Here is a 20,879-nt window from a genome sequence, read left to right as displayed (position 1 = left end):
TGTGGTTTCCTTCAGGGTTGTAACAGTAAGAATTTTTAGTTATTTTTTTTTTTTTGTAATCGGTTAAGGCGATTGCTCCCGAAAACCAGTTGCACTTGCCTTAAGCTCAATTTTATTTTCAAACTACATTTTGGCTAGCCGACACTTCTTACCTCCAACGTCAAAAATCACTTTTCGCGCGTAAACGCACCGACACACTTTTAACATCGAAATGCAGGGACTAGGAAAGTGTCAGTTGTGTTAAACCCGGCCTTATCACTACCAGTACAAATATTTTTCAACTTTGTTTTATATGCTTGCACATAAATTTTTATAGGGGACTATATTAAATAAGTTCCCCTGGCTTGCAACACGGGCTTATCTGCGCCGTCAATTATAATTTACACTAATCATAAATTAAATATTATTTATTCTTAATATTTAGACAATGGCTGCGTGTTTTAATTCCCTGCACCGCGTCCTCCTTTCTGGTTCATTTACATTCTGATTTTACGACAGCAGACTCATTCGCAACGCAAAACTAAAACATGCTTTGAATTTCTATCTGTGATTGTAATTGTACGAAGCATCTGGTTACTTTCGTTCGAGATATCGAACGCTCGTTATCGTCGGCTAAATAAGAAAATGTAATAATTATTGTTTTTAATGCCATTAGATCAAGGTTAGATGCTCAATCAATTTTAGATTATGACTGCGAACTACGCATTTAAAAAAACTGAGTTTGTATTCTAACTTTACGTTGAGCGTGGATGATCCCCACCAAAATTGCAATGACGTCAAAATAAACGATTTCAACAGATTTGACTACTTTGAATATTTTTTTGGACTATCGCCCGTTTCATGCGTAAATACAATTATTTAGAGTATTTGGAATGATTCAATGATTAAAGAAAATAATCGACACGTAAGTAATGGGTGAAATTACCGCAGTCATCAATTACGGTTAGAAAAATTGCTTTCATTGATTTTGAGACGTTCTGTATTGTCAAGGACATTATTGTTAATGGCAAATCATCAATAATGCTATATTTTATTAAAACACTACGTTAAAATATTAATATTGTTGGGATATCAGCACGTGACGGATGTTCGGTTAAAACAGGTGGTTTGTACTATAGCTACGTGTCTAACAATAGTAGACGACGAGGCGTGGGTTTTTTGCCAGTTTTTTGTCAAACACATCATACTTAAATACTAATAATTTATGAAGCTGCCGACACAAAAACACTAACGTAGAAAAATATCACCACGAAGCTAGTGGTTTAACGATCGATTATGCCACCGGATACATACATCAATACACATTAGGAAACAATAAGAAATTTACATTAAACCACCATGTCTTTATTATTTATACATTAAGGGCTGTTTAGATATGTAGAAAATAAGAAAAAAGTGTTTCTGGTTTTCTGGATTAATGCGGATAGTTTAACATAATTTTATAATAATTAAATCAAAGTTTTTTCAACAAAGTGAGGTCTAAATCGTATTTAAAACGGATAACAGCTTTCATAAAATTACAACACAGCCTCACACTAAATGCATATTTAATAGTATCTGGCATGCTATCTCGACAATAAATCCATTTCTCGGGTTCATTAAATGGTAATTTAATTAATGATTAAGGTTAATTCCCAATAATTAAAATCAATAATTAGTTGAATATTTTATCTAAGCTGTCAAATACTGAATAAAGTATCCACACAATAAATCACGAAGCGTAGTTCTAGGGGTATTATTAATTAAAGTTACTGTGAAATAAATCAAACTGGAAAATTAATTCAAGAGCAAACTGTAGATATAAGTATAACAGATTTTACTTAAAACATTACTCTCATGTTTTTAGATAGAACTTTCCTCGCCTGTGGAGTTATAAACAAACAAATCCAGGTTTGTTGAAGAAAATATGAACGCGGATTCATAAACCACAAGTACAGGTGTATGTTATTTTATAATATTTAAATAGCATTTAGCATACAAACTTTTGAGGTACGTCATCAAATTGTTGATGGGGATAATTAGACATTTTTTGCTGTTTTTTTATTAGACATATAATCTCCAAAACTACTGGACCGATGTATTTATTATACATATTTTAGACAGTAAAACGCTAACCAAAAATTCTCTAATCACCCCCGCCAACGTTGTGATGACGTCACAACATGTTGGATAGTAACCGAGAATTAAACTTTGTAAGATAACATATTCCTACACTTGTGGTTCATGAATTCGCCCTGATTTTTTACGCCAAAACATCCAAATTTTTGGGAAAAAAACAATAATACACAAGAACATTTTACGATTTACCTTTGAAACTGCAAAATCGAATGCGTTTACCCTCCCAAAAAAATGATGACGTCATCGCAAAATTTTGTAAGAGAAAAATCACTTGAAACATACGCACATATATATTCTTTTAACTTACAAGATCATAAAAAAATAAAATACAATTCCCAAAATCAAATTTTGTCATTTTTCAGAGAAGATAGATGTGTTGTACTTCGGGGGCGAGGCAGGTTCTGTCTAATTAAAATTGAACAAGTTTTTTTAGACATATAAATCCAAATACATATGTCGAAAGTTGTCAATCAACAAAATACACGTTTCATATGAAACATACTGTATATCTAACGATTGGTGATACTAAGTCGGGAATAGTAAGCGAGTCCATCGGACGAATTGCCACTTTCATGTTTTCTCGACGTGTCATGACCTCTAAAATACGAAACAAGTGGTCTCCCGGTTCCGTCTGTGTGTCTGTCTGTCTGTCTGGTGTTTGCATCCATTTTTATCCAAGTAGTCTCCGAAACTACTGGATCGATTGTTCTCAGATTTTGTATGTGTAATAGGAATATCATGTAGATGGTTAAACGCTAACTAAGATTTGGCTAATCATCTTCACCACCAATGGGATGACGTCATTTCGAAAATTGATAATAAAAAGTTTTTTTAAATTGTAAAAAATAAGATGAAAAAAAAATCAAAACTGCATAACAATATTTTTCAATTTGACTTTGAAATTACACAAGCGATTGGTCCAAAATCATGTAAATATTTTAAGGTTAACCTAATCATGGTAAATCATTAAGAAAATTTATCCGTTTATCCCCTCCCAAAAAACTGATCACGTCATCTCAAAATTTTGCCGAATAAATTCCATCTAAAATGTGCAAAATATGATAAGTTGATACTTGTAACTTATCACTGCATTAAAAGTCTTTAAATTTCTTATACAGGGTGACTCAAATAAATTAATGAATTAGTCAATTTATTTTATTGATTAAATCAGATACGTGGGTTCTTTGATTAAATTTTAAAGTTTTTATATTTTTTTCAAAAAAAAAACGACAAATAATTACTTTCATGTTTTCTGGACGTTTCATAACCCCTCGACTACGTAACAATAGGTCTTTCATTTCCGTCTCTCTGTGCTAATTTTTATTAGACAGATAATCTCCAAAACTACTAGACCGATGTATTATATGTATTTTAGATCATAAAACGGTAACCAAAATTTCTATAATAATCATTCCCACCAACAATGTGATAACGTCACCTCCTCTACTTGTGGTTCATGAATTTCCCTTGATTTTTTACGCCAGATGTTCAGATTTTGGTAAAAAAATCAACATTTTAGGAATTAACTTTGAAACTGTAAAATCGAATGCTTTAAAAAAATCGTTAATCAAAATTTATCCGTTTACTCTCCCAAAAAATGGATGACGTCATCATAAAATCTCGTAAAGAAAAAATCACTTGAAACATACGCACATATCTTTATTTTAAGTTACAGGAAATTATAAAAAATTGATCGGAAGTTGTTTCGACAGAACTTCCCTCGCTCCTGAAATACAAAATGATAATTCTTTTTGAGTCACCCTGTGTACGCAAATCCAAAAAATATTAATGGAATGATAAATCACAAGAAGAGACTCATCATTTTTTGTATATTTTAGATAGGATTTATTCAGCAAAATTTTGGGGTAACGTCAATTTTTTAGGGGGGATGAGCAAATACATTTTGATCAAAAATTTACAATGCTTATGATAACTGTAAAACATCTCCAAGATTTCAAAGCATTCAGTTTTGTGGTTCCTGATTAAATCAATAAAATAAATTCACGCATTCATTAATTTTTTTGAGTCACCGTGTATATGCGAATTCAAAAAATATGAATGGAATCATAAATCACAAGTACAGACTCATCATATTTTGTACATTTTAGATAGAATTTATTTGGCAAACTTTTGAGGTGACGTCATCAATTTTTTGGAGGGGATAAGCAAATATATTTACCCTAAAAATTTATTATGTCTTTGTAAACTTAAAACATCTGCAACAATTCAGGGTATTCAGTTTAGTAAATTCAAAATTAAATTGCAAAAGTTCTATAATTTTGATTTTTTTTCCAAAAATCTGGACGTTCCCACCAACAATGTGATGACGTCACCTGAAAATGTTGCATAGTAAATGAGAATTAAACTTTCTAAAATAACACACTCCTAAACTTATGGTTCATGAACTTCCCTTGATTTTTTACTCCAGATGTTCAGATTGCTTGGATACATTATTATTAATCAAAATTTATCCGTTTACTCTCCCAAAATATGGATGACGTCATCATGAAATTTTGTAAAGAAAAAGTCACTTGAAACATAGGCACATATTTTTATGTTAAGTCACACGAAATCATAAAAAAATAAAATAAAATTCGCAAAATCAAATTTTATAATTTTCCAGGAAAGATAATTCGATCTAAATAACCTTAAACAATTCTTTTTAGGTATAAAAATTCAAATACGTACGTTGAAAACTGTCGATCAAACAAAATGCATATACAGTATACAAGTTTCAAATGAAACACCCTGTATATCTGACGACTGGTGATACTAAATCGGGAATAGTAAGCGAGTCCATCGGACGAATTGCCACTTTCATGTTTTCTCGACGTGTCATGACCTCTAAAATACGAAAAAAGTAGTCTCCCGTTTCCGTCTGTCTGTCTGTCGATCTGTCTATTGTTTGTATCCATTTTTATCCAAGTGATCTCCGAAAGTACTGGATCGATTGTTCTCAGATTTTGTATGTGTATTAGGAATACCATGTATATGGTTAAACGCTAACTAAAATTTGGTTATTCATCCCCACCACCAATGGGATGACGTCATCTCGAAAATTGATAATAAAAAGCTTTTTTAAATTGTAGAAAATAAGATATGTGTGAATCCGTGTCAAATTTTCACCCTAAACATCCAGAATTTTTGAAAAAAATCCAAGCTATCTAACAATATTTTCAATTTATCTTTGAAATTACAAAACCGATTGGTCCAAAATCATGTAAATATTTTAAGGTTAACATAATCATGATAAATCATTAAGAACATTTATTCGTTTGTCCCCTCCCAAAAACTGATGACGTCATCTCAAAATTTTGCCGAATAAATCCCACCTAAAATGTGCAAAATATGATAACTCTATACTTGTGATTTATCATTGCATTAAAAGTTTTTAAGTTTCTTATACATGGTGACTAAAAAAAAAAATAAATGAATCAACTGGACCGATATATTATATGTATTTAACGCGAATCAAAACTTCTCTAAACATCACCACCTACAATGTGAAATCGTCACCTCAAAAGTTGCATAATAAATGAGAAATAAACTTATAAAATAACACTCCTACACTTGTGGTTCATGAATTTGCCTTGACTTTCTACGCCAGACATTCAGATTTTTGGTAGAAAAACATTTTATGAATTAACTTTGAAACTGCAAAATCCAAAGCTGTGGTAAATCGTTAATCAAAATTTATCCGTTTACCCTCCCAAAAAATTGATGACATCATATCTTTTTTTTTAAGTTACAGGGAATCATAAAAACAATAAAATAAAATTCGTCAAATCAAATTTTATAATTTTCCAGGAGTTGTCCTGTACTCCGTGGACGAGGGAAGTTCGATCTAATTAACCTTAAACAATTTTTTTAAGGCATAAAAATTAAAATATATAGGTTGAAAACTGTCGATCAAACATAATGTATATCCGGTATACAAGTTTCAAATGAAACACCCTGTATATTTGACGATTGTTCTAAATTGAAGTGAATTTTTTTCAGTAATTATAAAGGATACTAATTCTTCCGCCGCCCAAGTATTGAGACATCCTGTATATTCTATTTTCAATTTATTGCAGACATTGTAATGCGTATTTTAGGATTTACAACCCAAAGGCAACTTGATTTCTTGTAATTTTTTAAGCACTTATCTAACTTTTTCAAAAACTTATAACATTTGACTTTGCGAATATTATTTTATTTTTTTTATAACCCCTATAAATTAAAATAAAGATATGTGTAGTAAAGGTAGGTAAGCTATTCTAGCAAGAATGGAAAATTGGGTGAGTCATTCTTGATTCAATCAATAAAATAAATTTCCTCACTCATAAATTTTTCTGAGTCATTCTGTATATCAAAGAAAATAGTGAATTGTGACACGAACGCATTTTTCCAAGAAACCATAAACTCAGTACAGGAAGCGGAGACGGCCGATGATCACAATCATTTACGATTGTTTTCGCTTATTTTATGGACGCAAAAAAATATTTCTTAACATTCTGTAATTTATTTACACCCCCTGAAGTACATTGTAACTATTTCAACTTCTCCGAAAAATTATAAAATTAAAATAACCCTTGAAACAAATAAAATATATTTACTCATCTCCTGCAAAAAATTGATGACGTCAGATCAAAATTTTGCCATATAAATCCTATCTAAATTGTACAAAATATGATCAGTCTATACTAACTTGTAATTTATCATTGCACTCATAATGTTTAGATTTGCTTATACAGGGTGACTTAAAAAATTACTGAATTAGTCACATTATTATTTTGTTGAATAAATTAGTACTTTGAAATTTTGCAGACGTGTTAAAGTTATTGTAAGCCTGGTAAATTGTTAATCAAAACATATCTGTTTATTCCCCCCAAAAACTTGATGACGTCATCTCGCAATTTTGCCGAATAAATCCTACCCAAAATGTGCAAAATATGATTAGTTTTTACTTGTGACTTATCATTGTATTCATATTTTTTAGTTTTTCTTAAACAGGTGTGTCAAAAAAATTAATGAATGAGTAAATTTATTCAAATCAAACTAATTTCTACGTGACATTCTTTGGAAGTGCAAACATAAATAAGCACTTGAGCGTCAGATTCCTATTACCTAGTGTCGAAGGACAAGGGTTGTTTTATTTTAACGTCAACATGGTGAGTCATCAGAATCTGACAACGGACTGTCAGTCAGTAGCGTAACATGCACACTTCAGAAGGGGATAGTTCTTAAATTATTTTTTTTAAATCGCAAACAAACGCACGCAGCACTAATTTAAAGTTCTGTCGAAACAACTTTTAGCAATCAACACTACACTGTTCGGCAATTTGTCGCAAATAAAGAAAAGCACCAGTGGTGCGAATTTTCCAAACTCTTAAAACTTTAAAAGCCAATAATGCAATTGCAGTGTCTCGGCTAAACTTTAACCGTGTGCTATTATTACACACACTGTTAAAGAAAAGTAATTATTTATTTGTAACAAGACCCCAGGGACTACAACGCCCTTATTTAAACACCTTTAATATATAATAGAGGCCATTTCGCGTCCACCTCCCGCCAGAATAATTACAATTAAACCTATCGACCAAATTGTTTCGCTTGCATACATTTTCGCCACATTCTGGCATTTGCAGCAAAATCAACTCCAAAGCACCCACTAACCCTATTATAAGTTAATGACTTTTCATGGTCAACCGAACGCGCATTGTTTTAACATTTCAGTGTTTTCCTTTCTACTTCACTAATTGATTATTTCGGTGAAAGCCGCAAACAGAATCGTTTAATTAAGATTTCATCACGAAAACGAGTTTTATTATTTCAAAAAAGTATAAAAATAAGTGTGCACGTAGTGGAGAAGCTCGGGATAAAGATAATTCTTTTAAATCTTCCACACTGATCTAACTGAACTAATACTTTTACAGCTGCGAAAAGTCGGATTTGTGTTAATTATTATTTTACAAGCGCGGCTTAGTGTTGACGTCATACACATATACACATAATAAAAAACGACTACCTTTACCTGGCTTTGAGCAGCCACACATAGAAGGCCCTTTTGAACGACGCATTCTCGGTCTTGTTTATTTTGCTGTGTCTTTCGCGCATCATCTTCATGCTCGCTTGCACATGAATTCTGGGTGGAAAAATTTTTGAGTGAAACTTAGTCAACGACGAACGGGTAACTGACGGTCTCAAAGCTAGGGGTGCTCGATAACGACAACTAGCACAGAGAGTTAGACGGCGACCAATAACAGTCGGCATAAATTGTATCGCTGAATTATTAAAACATCGTTTTTGTCGATCTACGGGTACAATCGATAGTTTAATAACTCCGGTGGGCGTGGAGAAGTCGCTCAAGTTTAAGCTAAAGTTGCAAACAGTTAACGACAACGTAATGAAGCTTGGGGGGACTTTTTCGAGGGTTTAAAATGGTGTCTGCGAAGCGATAGAGTTGGCAGATCTTAAAAAAAAACTTTGCTTTAGTAACGGCATTAGTGTAACGTACGCCACTGGATTTTCCGTCAAATTTTTATTACTGTAAGCTTTCGAACAGCAGTTTATTTCCGGATCTTTATGACGTCAATTTGACGTCACTTGTAATTGATTGCATGACATCTACGAATGAGGTCTGACGTCACTTACAAGTATTCTATTTAAAATCACAATTTGGTAGTCACATACATATTTTATGCTCACCGTTTTTACATAGAAATACGAATTTAGACAATAATTAGGTGGAGCCAAAAAAATTTGGGATTGTGAATAGCCACGAACAATTAAGTGTGCAACGATTATAACTATTCCGTATTTTTAAACGGTTAGTTGGATCTCCTTTGAAATCGAAATAGTCAAGCTCTCTTTTCTGTATTCTTTCAAACGTTAAGCTCCATTTGTTTTCAAGATGCAAGGCCAACTTCATTTTATTTAATAGCAAAAACACAATAAAAAAAACTTTGGACTAAAACACTGAAAATTATTGAAATTATTCGAACCATATATAAATACTATAAAAACGTGTGCGTCAATATATTATAGAAATACAGACTACTGATATCACTAAACCTAGTCCCCCATTTTAAAATAAATCCAATAGATTTTAAATACTTATGCTTATCATCACATTTGATTAGCAAAATTCGAACATGACGTCGTACATACAAATGTTGAAACTTTTTTTTATCCAATGTAGATAAAACAGGATGATACTGTGATTATTGTATTTTATTTTTATGGCATTGGTGAGATAAATTAGGAATACCATTAATATAAGTTATGAAAAAAATGGGACCAACAATTCACCCCTCACGTACTCCGGAAGACTCTTTTTTTAATAGAAATGGTTAAAATAAAAAAAATCGACTTTTAAAAACATTTCTAAATAAGCTCACGATTCGATGTTAAGTACCTACTAAGATAAAACTGATTTTGGCAAATGACATTGTAACTCCACTAAAATATGAGAAGGATTTTTTTTACTATTTTTGCCAGACTCATTACTTGATTGTTAAGAGCGTAGCGCCATTTTCCAGACACCCGGTATAACAGTTGGTGCTAAGAAAAAAATTACTACGTAATGAAAATGTCAAGCAGGTACGGTAAGGTAAGGTCAGGTCAGTTCAGGTCACGTTAAGTGAGGTCAGATCAGGTTAGGTCAGGTCATGCCAGGTCAGATCAGGTAATTCCAAAAAATGTGAGATTTTGGTCTAAATTTGTGATTTTGTTAAATTATTGTCGAAATTTTTTACAGACTCTCTAAAATTCGTAGCACAAACATGGGAATTCCAAGTATTACTGATAAGCTTTTTGTCTTTATAAATTTAAGAGTTCCGTGTATACGTTTAAATTGTGTTCTTTGCTTTTTTTAATGGCTTATGAAGGTTGGAAACGTTTTGGTTTGGAGTTAGCTGTGATTAATGAAAGGAATTAATTCTTACCGTAAAGTTACTGTTTCTAAATAAAATGCCCTTGAACCTTAATTTTTACCCTAGTTAAATGTCACTTCAGTTCTGTAATTTTTGTCAACGATATCAGTGGTCTGACATGCGGAGGCTCGTAAGGCCAACTCTAAATCAAAATGTTTTCGATCGTGGTGGATCACCGATTTTCAGAACGCCATTCATAATTTAATTAACACTAGAAAAACATATTTTTAAGTTGACAAAATTCAAAAATTGTTATCGATGCTATTTCACAAAACCGAATTTAAAAATAAAAAAAAGTGATCCCAGATTTTTTTAGAACATCAGTGGTAAAGTTGTTTTAAACAATCAGTTTTTATATCATTCTAGGGCCACACGACGTTTTAATTTTTTGAAGTAATTTTAAAGAATCTCAGGTGTCCCAAACTCCTGTTTTTGAAGTAGTTTTAAGGGATCTCAGGGGCCCCCGACATTTTATTTTTGAAATAGTTTTAAAAATCTCAGGGACACCTGGTGTTTTATTTATTAAAAAATTTAAAGATCTCAGGGGGTCCAAAAATTGGTTTTTGAACTAGTTTTGAGAATCTTAGGGGTACCTAGTGTTTTGTTTATTAAAGAATTTAAAGATTCTCAGGGTCACTTGACATTTTGTTTTTGAAGTAATTTAAAGAATCTCAAAGGCTTCTATTCCTTTGATTTTGGACGACCTTTAAAGAATCTCAAGGAGGCCAAACGTGTGTTTTTGAAGTAGTTTTAAGAATCTCAAGGGCATTTGGTGTTATTAAAGAAATTAAAGAATCCCAGGGGTCCCAGATGTTTTGTCTTTGATTCGTTTTGGTTTAGAGTTAGCTGTGATTAAAGAAACGAATTATTCTTATCGTAATGTTACTTTTTCTAAATAAAATGCCCTTGAACCTTTATTTTTACCCTAGTTAAATGTCACTTCAGTTCTGTAATTTTTGTCAACGATATCGGTGGTCTGAAATGCGGAGGCTCGTAAAGCCAACTCTAAATCAAAATGTTTTCGATCCTGGTGTATCTGTTTCGACTCGGATTTTGTTAAGTATTTGTAAAATTGTAATCTAAATTCGAGAATTAGATCACCGATTTTCAGAACGCCATTCGTAATTTAATTAACACAAGAAAAAATTATTTTTGAGTTGACAAAATTAAAAAATTGTTATCGATGCTATTTCACAAAATCGCATTTAAAAATAAAAAAAGTGATCACACATGTTTTTTAAAATTACAACGGTAAAGTTGTTTTAAACAATCAGTTTATATATCATTCTAGGGACACACGACGTTTTAATTTTTGAAAATTTAAAGAATCTCATGGGCCTCCGAACTTTTGTTTTTGAAGTAATTTTAAAGAATCTCAGGTGCCCCAAACACCTGTTTTTGAAGTAGTTTTAAAGGATCGCAGGGGCCCCACACATTTTAATTTTGAAGTAGTTTTAAAAATCTCAAGGGCACCTGGTGTTATATTTATTAAAGAATTTAAAGATCTCAGGGACTCCAAAAATTGGTTTTTGAATTAGTTCGGAGTATCTTAGGGGTACCTAGTGTTTTGTTTATTAAAGTATTTAAAGATTCTCAGGGTCACTTGATATTTTGTTTTTGAAGTAATTTAAAGAATCTCAGGGGCTTGTTGTTTTGATTTTGGACAACCTTTAAAGAATCTCAAGGGGGCCAAACGTGTGTTTTTGAAGTAGTTTTAAGAATCTCAAAGGCATTTGGTGTTATTAAAGAAATTAAAGAATCCCGGGGTTCCCAGATGTTTTGTCTTTGATTCGTTTTGGTTTAGAGTTAGCTGTGATTAAAGAAACGAATTATTCTTATCGTAAAGTTACTTTTTCTAAATAAAATGCCCTTGAACCTTTATTTTTACCCTAGTTAAATGTCACTTCAGTTCTGTAATTTTTGTCAACGATATCGGTAGTCTGAAATGCGGAGGCTCGTAAGGTCAACTCTAAATCAAAATGTTTTCGATCCTGGTGTATCTGTTTCGACTCGGATTTTGTTAAGTATTTGTAAAATTGTAATCTAAATTCGAGAATTAGATCACCGATTTTCAGAACGCCATTCGTAATTTAATTAACACAAGAAAAAATTATTTTTGAGTTGACAAAATTTAAAAAATTGTTATCGATGCTATTTCACAAAATCGCATTTAAAAATAAAAAAAAGTGATCACACATGTTTTTTAAAATTTCAGTGGTAAAGTTGTTTTAAACAATCAGTTTTTATATCATTCTAGGGACACACGACGTTTTAATTTTTGAAAATTTAAAGAATCTCATGCGCCTCCGAACTTTTTTTTTGAAGTAATTTTAAAAAATCTCAGGTGCCCCAAACACCTGTTTTTGAAGTAGTTTTAAAGGATCTCAGGGCCGCAAACATTTTCATTTTGAAGTAGTTTTAAAAATCTCAAGGGCACCTGGTGTTTTATTTATTAAAGAATTTAAAGATCTCAGGGACTCCAAAAATTGGTTTTTGAATTAGTTCGGAGAATCTTAGGGGCACCAAGTGTTTTGTTTATTAAAGTATTTAAAGATTCTCTGTCAAATTGTAATTTACGGTGGTAAGTTAGTAGATGCCATCTTCTAATCAAATTTATTCCATAATTGAAAACTCGGGTATGTGAATTAAAAGCAGTGGCGAACATGCACCCTACAATGGCTGTCATCTCTATTTTTATTTTATTTTATTTATTTATTTATTTATTTATTTATTTGTAAGTCGGCATAGTGCTATTTTAATAAAAAAAATTTGATTCCCCGCCCACCCACCCTTTTTCTATCGTAGCAAACATGACTGTCAAATTGAAATTTACGGTGTTAAGTTAGTGGATGCCATCTTCTAATCACGTTTATTAAATAATTGAAAACTAGGGTATGTGAATTAAAAGCAGTGGCGTATTTCCACCTTAAAATTGCAATCACCCCTATTTTTTTTTTGTTAAGATAATACAATGCTATTTTTATTAAAAAAAAATATGGCTGTCATCTCCATTTTTATTTTATTTTATTTATTTATTTGTAAGTAGGCATAGTGCTATTTTAATAAAAAATATGATACCCCGCCCACCCATCCTTTCTTTTATCGTGGTAAACATGACTGTCAAATTAAAAATTAGGATGTTGAGTGAGTAGATGCCATCTTCTAATCACGTTTATTACAAAATTGAAAACTAGGGTATGTGAATTAAAACCCACCCTTTTTTTTTGTTGGTATATGGAGGGTGTCAGGAGAAAACCATGAATATCATATTGGAAAAAATCGAGATATTTAAAATGTAATCTTTGAAAGTCTTTTTTTTTAAATTGTCGCACATTATATTTTCATAGTTTACACAAGAATTGTTAAAATCGAACAACACTTTATTTTGTATGAACATTGAACAAGAAACAATAGGTTAACATAATAGAAAATTAAATTTGAACGAAGCGAAGTAAAGACACGGTTGGGAGAAAACTGTGAATGTCCGGACCCTGTTCTGTCCATGTATTTATCTATAGGAAAACGTCGTCAAGTATTAGCTAACTATAAATCTCAAGATTGGGTGGGGTTAGTTTTAGGGTTTTATTTAGATTCGACTGTTGTTCAATATCAAATGCATTTTTCGTCCAATAAAATGAGTGAACAAAAAGAAAACCGGGTGGGTGGGCGATACCACTTGACGTTGTAAAATTCAGTCTTCATCTAATCAAAAAAACTAATGAAATTCAAAACCGGTGTTGGGTGGGATTGGTTTTACGTTTTTTGTTTACATTTCGTTGTTTGTCACTATAAAATTTCCCTTTTGTTCAATATTTGTTGTGATATTTATTGTTTTCTCCTCATCTGTTTAAGTTTTACGTGGACAACCAATGTTTTTCCCGCACAAGATTTTTGTATTTGTAATATTATTTATTACGGACTTCCAAAGTTTTCTTCTCATTTTACAACATTAAAAAAAAAACTCATTGAATTTGTGTAAAAATATTAATAACTAAAAAGAATACTAACGATGTGTTTTCTCCCAACACCCTTCATATATGACAGTCAAATTGAAATTTACGGTGTTAAGTCAGTAGATGCCATCTTCTAATCACGTTTATTCCATAATTGAAGAGTAGGGTATGTAAATTAAAAGCAGTGGCGAATATGCACCCTAAAATGGTAGTCATCTCTATTTTTTTTTTTTGTAAGTTGGCATAGTGCTCTTTTTACCAAAAAATATGATGCCCCGCCCACCCACCCTTCTTTTATCGTGGCAAACATGACTGTCAAGTTGTAATTTACGGTGTTAAGTCAGTAAATGCCATTTTCTAATCATGCTTATTCCGTAATTGAAAACTAGGGTATGTGAATTAAAAGCAGTGGCGTATTTTCACCCTAAAATTGCAATCATACCTATTTTTTTTTTTTTGTTAAGCTAGTACAATGCTATTTTTATAAAAAAAAATATTATACCCCGCCCACCCACCCTTTTTTTTATCGTGGCAAACATAACTATCAAATTGTAATTTACGGTGTTAAGTTAGTAGATGCCATCTTCTAATCACATGTATTCCATAATTGAAAACTATGGTATGTGAATTAAAAGCAGTGGCGAACTTGCACCCTACAATGGGTGTCATCTCTATTTTTATTTTATTTGATTTATTTATTTATTTGTAAGTCGGCATAGTGCTATTTTTATTAAAAAAAATATGATACCCCGCCCACCCACCCTTTTTCTATCGTAGCAAACATGACTGTCAAATTGAAATTTACGGTGTTAAGTCAGTGGATGCCATCTTCTAATCACGTTTATTAAATAATTGAAAACTAGGGTATGTGAATTAAAAGCAGTGGCGTATTTTCACCCTAAAATTGCAATCATCTCTATTTTTAGTTTTTTTTTTTTTTTTGTACGTTGATACAATGCTACTTTTACCAAAAAATATGATGCCCCGCCCACACATCCTTTTTCCGTAAATTGAAATTTACGGAAAGTCAGTAGATGAAATCTTCTAATCACGTTTACTAAATAATTCAAAACTAGTGTATGTGAATTAAAAGCAGTGGCGAATTTTTACCCTAAAATGGCAGTCATCTTTTTTTTCTAAATTGGTGCAGTGGTTTTTTACAAAAAAACTTATGCTCCGCCCACCCACCCATTTTTTTATGTTGGCATATGAAGGGTGTCAGGAGAAAACCATGGATGTCACATTGGACAAAAATCGAGATATTTAAAATTTAATCTTTGAAAATCTTTTTTTTTTATTGTCGCACATTATATTTTCATAGTTTACACAAAAATTGTATAAATCGAACAACACTTTATTTTGTATGAACATTGAACAAGAAACAAAAGGTTAACGTAATAAAAAATGAAATTTGAACGAAGTACCAACACGGTTGGGAGAAAACTGTGAATGTCCAGGCCCTGTTCTGTGCATATATTTATCTAGAGGAAAACGTCGTCAAGTATTAGCTAACTCTAAATCTCAGAACTGGATGGGGTTAGTTTGAGGTTTTTATTTAGATTCCACTGTTGTTCAATATCAAATGCACTTTTCGTCCAATAAAATGAGTGAACAAAAAGAAAACACTTACCACTTTGAGTTTTTGTAAGTCTAGTTCGCCATTTGACATAGTAAAATTCAGTCTTCATCTAATCAAAAAAATCAGCGACATCCAAAAGCGGAGGTGGGTGGGGTTAGTTTTACCTTTTCGTCTAGATTCCAATGTCTATCAACATAAAACCCATTTTTTGTCCAATAAAATGAGTAATGAAGAGGAAAATCGGGTGGGTGGGCGGTACCACTTTGAATTTGTATAAATAAACTCGATCACATGACAAAATAAAATTCAATTACCATCCAATCAAATAAGCCAATGAAATACAAAACCGAAGGTGGGGTTTCTGTTTAGTTTCCACTGTTGTTCAATATAAAACACACTTTTCGTCCAATAGCGGTGGTGGGTGGGATTAGTTTTACGTTGTTTGTCTAGATTTCGTTGTGATATTTATTGTTTTCTCCTCATCTGTTCAAGTTTTACGTGGACATCCTATGTTTTCTCCCAAAGAAGATTTTTGTATTTGTAATATTATTAAGGACTTCCAATGTTTTCTGCTCATTTTACAACATTAAAAAAAATACTCATTGAATTTGTGTAAAAATATTAATAACTAAAAAGAATACTACCGATGTGACATTCATTGTTTTCTCCCAACACCCTTCATATGTGACTGTCAAATTGAAATTTACAGAGTCAAAACAGTAAATAGATGCTATTTTCTAATCACGTTTATTACAAAATTGAAAACTACGGTATCTGAATTAAAAGCAGTGGCGAATATGCACCCTAAAATGGCAGTCATCTCGATTTTTATTTATTTATTTTTTGTAAGTTGGCATAGTGCTCTTTTTACCAAAAAATATGATGCCCCGCCCACCCACCTTTCTTTTATCGTGGCAAACATGACTGCCAAGTTGTAATTTACGGTGTTAAGTTAGTAATAGCCATTTTTCTAGTCACGTTTATTCCGTAATTGAAAACTAGGGTATGTGAATTAAAAGTAGTGGCGAATATGCACCCTAAAATCGCAGTCATCCCTTTTTTTTAGTTGGTACAGTGATATTTTTATCAAAATATATAATACCCCGCCCACCCACCCTTTTTTAATGGTGCCATACATGACTGTCAAATTGAAATTTACGGTGTTGTCAGTGGATGCTACCTTCTAATCACGTTTATTACAAAATTGACAACTAGGGTACGTGAATTAAAATCAGTGGCGTATTTTCACCCTAAAATTGCAATCATCCCTATTTTTTTGTTAAGTTAGTACAATGCTATTTTTATTAAAAAAATATGATACCCCGCCCACCCACCCTTTTTTTTATCGTGGCAAATATTGCTGTCAAATTGAAATTTACGGTGTGAAGTCAGTAGGTGCCATCTTCTAATCACGTTTATTCCATAATTGAAAAGTAGGGTATGTGAATTAAAAGCAGTGGCGAATATGCACCCTAAAATAGCAGTCATTTCTATTTTTATTTACTTATTTATTTTTTTTGTAAGTTGGTACAGTGTTCTTTTCATCAAAAAATATTATGTCCCGCCCACCCACCCTTCTTTTATCGTGGCAAACATGACTATCAAGTTGTAATTTACGGTGTTAAGTCAGTAAATGCCATTTTCTAATCACGTTTATTCCGTAATTGAAAACTAGGGTATGTGAATTAATAGCAGTGGCGAATTTTTACCTTAAAATTGCAGTCATCCCTATTTTTTTTAAACTGGTACAGTGCTTTTTTACAAAAAAATATATACCATCCAATACCATCTTGCATTTCTATTGCATGTTTTTTTTTTCATTTTGGTCTAAGCATAATTAATTTCTCTTTGTTTCCATCTTGCTAGACTTAGCTATAGATTCGTCCCAAAAATGGTAAACTTTTTATTTTCGATTATACAGCAAAACCTCTCTACAACGGACAGTTGTGGTGACTCGGGAAGTGTCCGTTATGGACAGGTGTCCGTTCGAGCGAGGTTGATACAAAATAAATATATTTATTTTGTTGTATACTGTGAGATTATCCCAAAACAGATACATATTTCTACCTTCTCACTGAAATAGCCGCCATTTTTTTCATTAGGAAATTCCTAACACACATAATAATATATATATTCTATGAAATTTATCAAAATGGCACCAAATTTTGCTGTCCGAGTCCGCTGTCGAAAGGCTCCGTTGTTGGGAGGTTTATACACAGTTTCGGTTTCTTAAAAAATGTCCGTTGATTAGAGGTGTCCGCTATGTAAAGGTGTCCATTAAGGGAGGTTTTGCTGTATTTACAAAAAATCAGACATCTACTAGATTTCGTAAAGCGCAGATGTTTAGTTATTGATATAAATCTAAACACTTCGTTTTCTTCGTTTTAATATTAAGTAATATTTAACTTCATAGAAAAACAAATCTAACGTTTTGAAAGTACTTATTACGGCCTTTGTTTATCTAACATGAAGCAATATTACACGTTTAAGTTATTTATATATCCGGTAAGACTACATACAATGTAGAATAGAGAGTTCAATATTTCAAGCAAATTAACGTAAATAAACACGATTCGATTAGGTAAGTTTACAATTTCCTTCGGCACCTAATAGATCTTCCGCTTTGATAAGTTGGTTACAAAGTGGAAACTTGTAACGGCGGATGTACATTAGAAAAGTGATTCAATTTGAAAAGGTCCCTTTCCTGAGAAGGGATATATGATAAAACATGTGTAGTATTTTACCAAAAATTGAAGAGCCGATTCTTTTGTGCCTAATTTCAATCCACTCCAGCTACAAATAAAAGTTCGATGCCAACTGCAATTATGATTATGAGGGGTTTAAAAGGACGTGCTCTATCGGTTACCTGTTATAGATTTGAGTGGACCAGAAAAATGGCTACAGTTTGTTTGACCACAAATTTTAAATATTCTACCCTCAATTATTTATTAAGATGTTGTATTTCTGTAAAGCGCAATGGATTTTTTAATACAATTTCTACTAATGTACCTTTTTGAAAATTTAAAATTGATCTATAAATAGCGAAAACCAGATAATCTCACACTCATCACAATTTTAACGCGTTGCAGTTTTTTTTGACAACAAAATTTAAAAAACAGAAAAGCAGTCTGGGTAGGGTTTTTACGCTCATTTCAACGGTGTGAAGTTTATATGTATTTCGCTATGCTGAAATATCCTTTAGCTCACCCTTAAAATGATGAAGAGCTTATGTCTATTATGGTGACCTGGTTTCTTAACAAATTCTGTGCTAAACTCTTTGTGGGGACGAACTACATATAATAATCCCAATATTTTTGAGTATTTGGGTTAAAAGTGATAGCAAAAAGTAATGAATTACTTGTAATTGAATTACTTCCAACCACTGTCCATCAGTCTCTCCTAAATTCATAACTTTCATTGTAAACCTGCCACAAGCACACAATCTATCCAATAAACACACTAAACTAACTCTCAAAACATCTACAACAATGTTGCAACAATCCCATGACTCGAACAAAACAGTTCCTGCAACTCTTTCGCTCTTTGTCACCTATTTCCACACTCTACAATAATCTGACCACAAAATAACGTTCTACGAAAGCAAAATTCATTTATCAAAGCAGAAACAATGCACACCCTCGCACAAAAGATGACTCACCGTTCCTGGTGCTGTATCTCCTTGACCATGATGTCGGCGAGCGGATCATTGAACGGTCTCTCCCCAAGAAGACGTTGCTGATCGAGGTCGCCCTGCATTTGACTGAATGCATGTTCGCCGACATTTATCGAGGTTTCCAATTGAGACGACAAATCTATAGACTCTTCGTCTGCTGTAATCAATACAGGAATAGGTAAAGTATGTCACATGTTTAATTGAACAAACAAACAAACAGTGGTCGATCGGCCACTGAAACTCACACGAATACTCGTACGATTCGTTGATCATGATCAAGACATCTTGAGCATCGGACGGTGCACGAGAGGTAAACACGAAGAGCACTGGCAGCTCGGATGAATTCTTATCTTAATCGTGAACAAACAAAAGTGCGGATTACTCGGCATTGTTTATTCTCGGGTGCTTATGCTAACCCATTTCTTTGGGCATCGAAATGAGCTGTTTCGGTCTGACCTATCGAAGGAAAAACGAAAGGTTGGCGGGTGCGTGTAGTAAATTACTACAATTGGGTTGTGATGGGCTTTTTTGTGTAAAGTTAATAGTATGGGTGGTGAAGCTTTGAATATTAGATGGATTGTGGAAAACTGGACTGGTCGCGTCCTCTTTGGAGCACCACAGGTGTTAATGTTAACATTTGAGCACGAAAATAAATACGAAAACATGTTTTCTGACGAACGCTATCTTTCATTTGTGTCATAAAATTAAGAATTACTTAGATTTCATTATTGATAGAGCGATAGTTAGGAGAGGTCGTTAACGGTAGCGCAAACATTTGGTGTCCACAAACTACTTTATTTTAAATTTCACCTTCAAAGTAAGAGTTTTCTAGCAGACATTTTGTGTGGCAGAAATTCAAATGATTGTGTGAAAGTAAAAAAGCCAAGAGAAATATTCACTCAAGAAATTCATAGTATAATTGTCAGCACCCAAGTAGCTCTTCCACGATATGTTGAAAGAAAAACCGTCAAGTTTCCAAGGGCGTAGTTGACCGTGGATTTCAAAAAACCCGCTTCGCTGAAATTATAATGCCTCATTATGACAGTTATCACAACAAACTAGTCGTTTTCAAAACTCTTGGTGCGTGCGTACGAAAATGTTTGTTTTTGTGCTAGGAAACGATGATATTCTGTTCATTGTTATATCTTATTATCGCAATAGAACATTCGGAAACGGAGAGTGGGTGTATTCTGTAACCGCTTGTAAGCAAAAAAATCTGGCCAAATACCGTGATTTGATAATTCAAGAAACATCGTTAGAGGCTCGTATTAGACATGTAATCAACAAATTTGTTCGAATTGGCAGTGTCGACAAAGGGAAATCTCCTCGAAGACCTTCAGCATCTGAGGAAGTTATTGATGATTTGAGACGACTTGAGCAGAATCTGCAGACATCGTTGACAAGACTTCCTCAGCAGTCAGGAATTCCTGTTGCAACATGAAATTGAACAATGGAACTAAAGTATTGACGAAAGGATGTTACAGAATATTTTTGAAGTTAAAAAGAGAGTGAACATGTGCCTTAAACAAAATTTTCAATATTTACAATGAATTAGTTTTATTTTTTAACAGATACAGATTCCTGTGGTATTTGTTGTGAGTCCTTGGGCATTTAGTAAAGTCCAAAATTGCGGGGAGGCA

General features: G+C 32.7%; 1 protein-coding gene across 2 annotated transcripts in view; it reads right to left on the bottom strand.

Moving 5' to 3' along the window:
• Nucleotides 1-20,879, bottom strand: part of LOC135128590 (protein GDAP2 homolog) — a 118,243-nt gene that overhangs the window by 32,642 nt on the left and 64,722 nt on the right. Inside the window, exon 7 of one of the 2 annotated variants that reach the window (XM_064055499.1) lies at nucleotides 19,225-19,396. In XM_064055499.1, the coding sequence (XP_063911569.1) occupies nucleotides 19,225-19,396 (172 nt within the window). The remainder of the gene's footprint in view (nucleotides 1-19,224; nucleotides 19,397-20,879) is intronic. The other variant, XM_064055500.1, reaches the window with a different exon arrangement.

This window comes from Zophobas morio, unplaced genomic scaffold (assembly GCF_036711695.1).
Source record: "Zophobas morio isolate AGI-343-1 ecotype UQ-CSIRO unplaced genomic scaffold, CSIRO_AGI_Zmor_V1 ptg000014l, whole genome shotgun sequence".
NCBI classification, from domain to species: Eukaryota; Metazoa; Arthropoda; class Insecta; order Coleoptera; family Tenebrionidae; genus Zophobas; species Zophobas morio.
The sequence above is the reverse complement of the archived record's forward strand: the minus strand, read 5'-3'. Positions and strand labels throughout refer to the sequence as shown.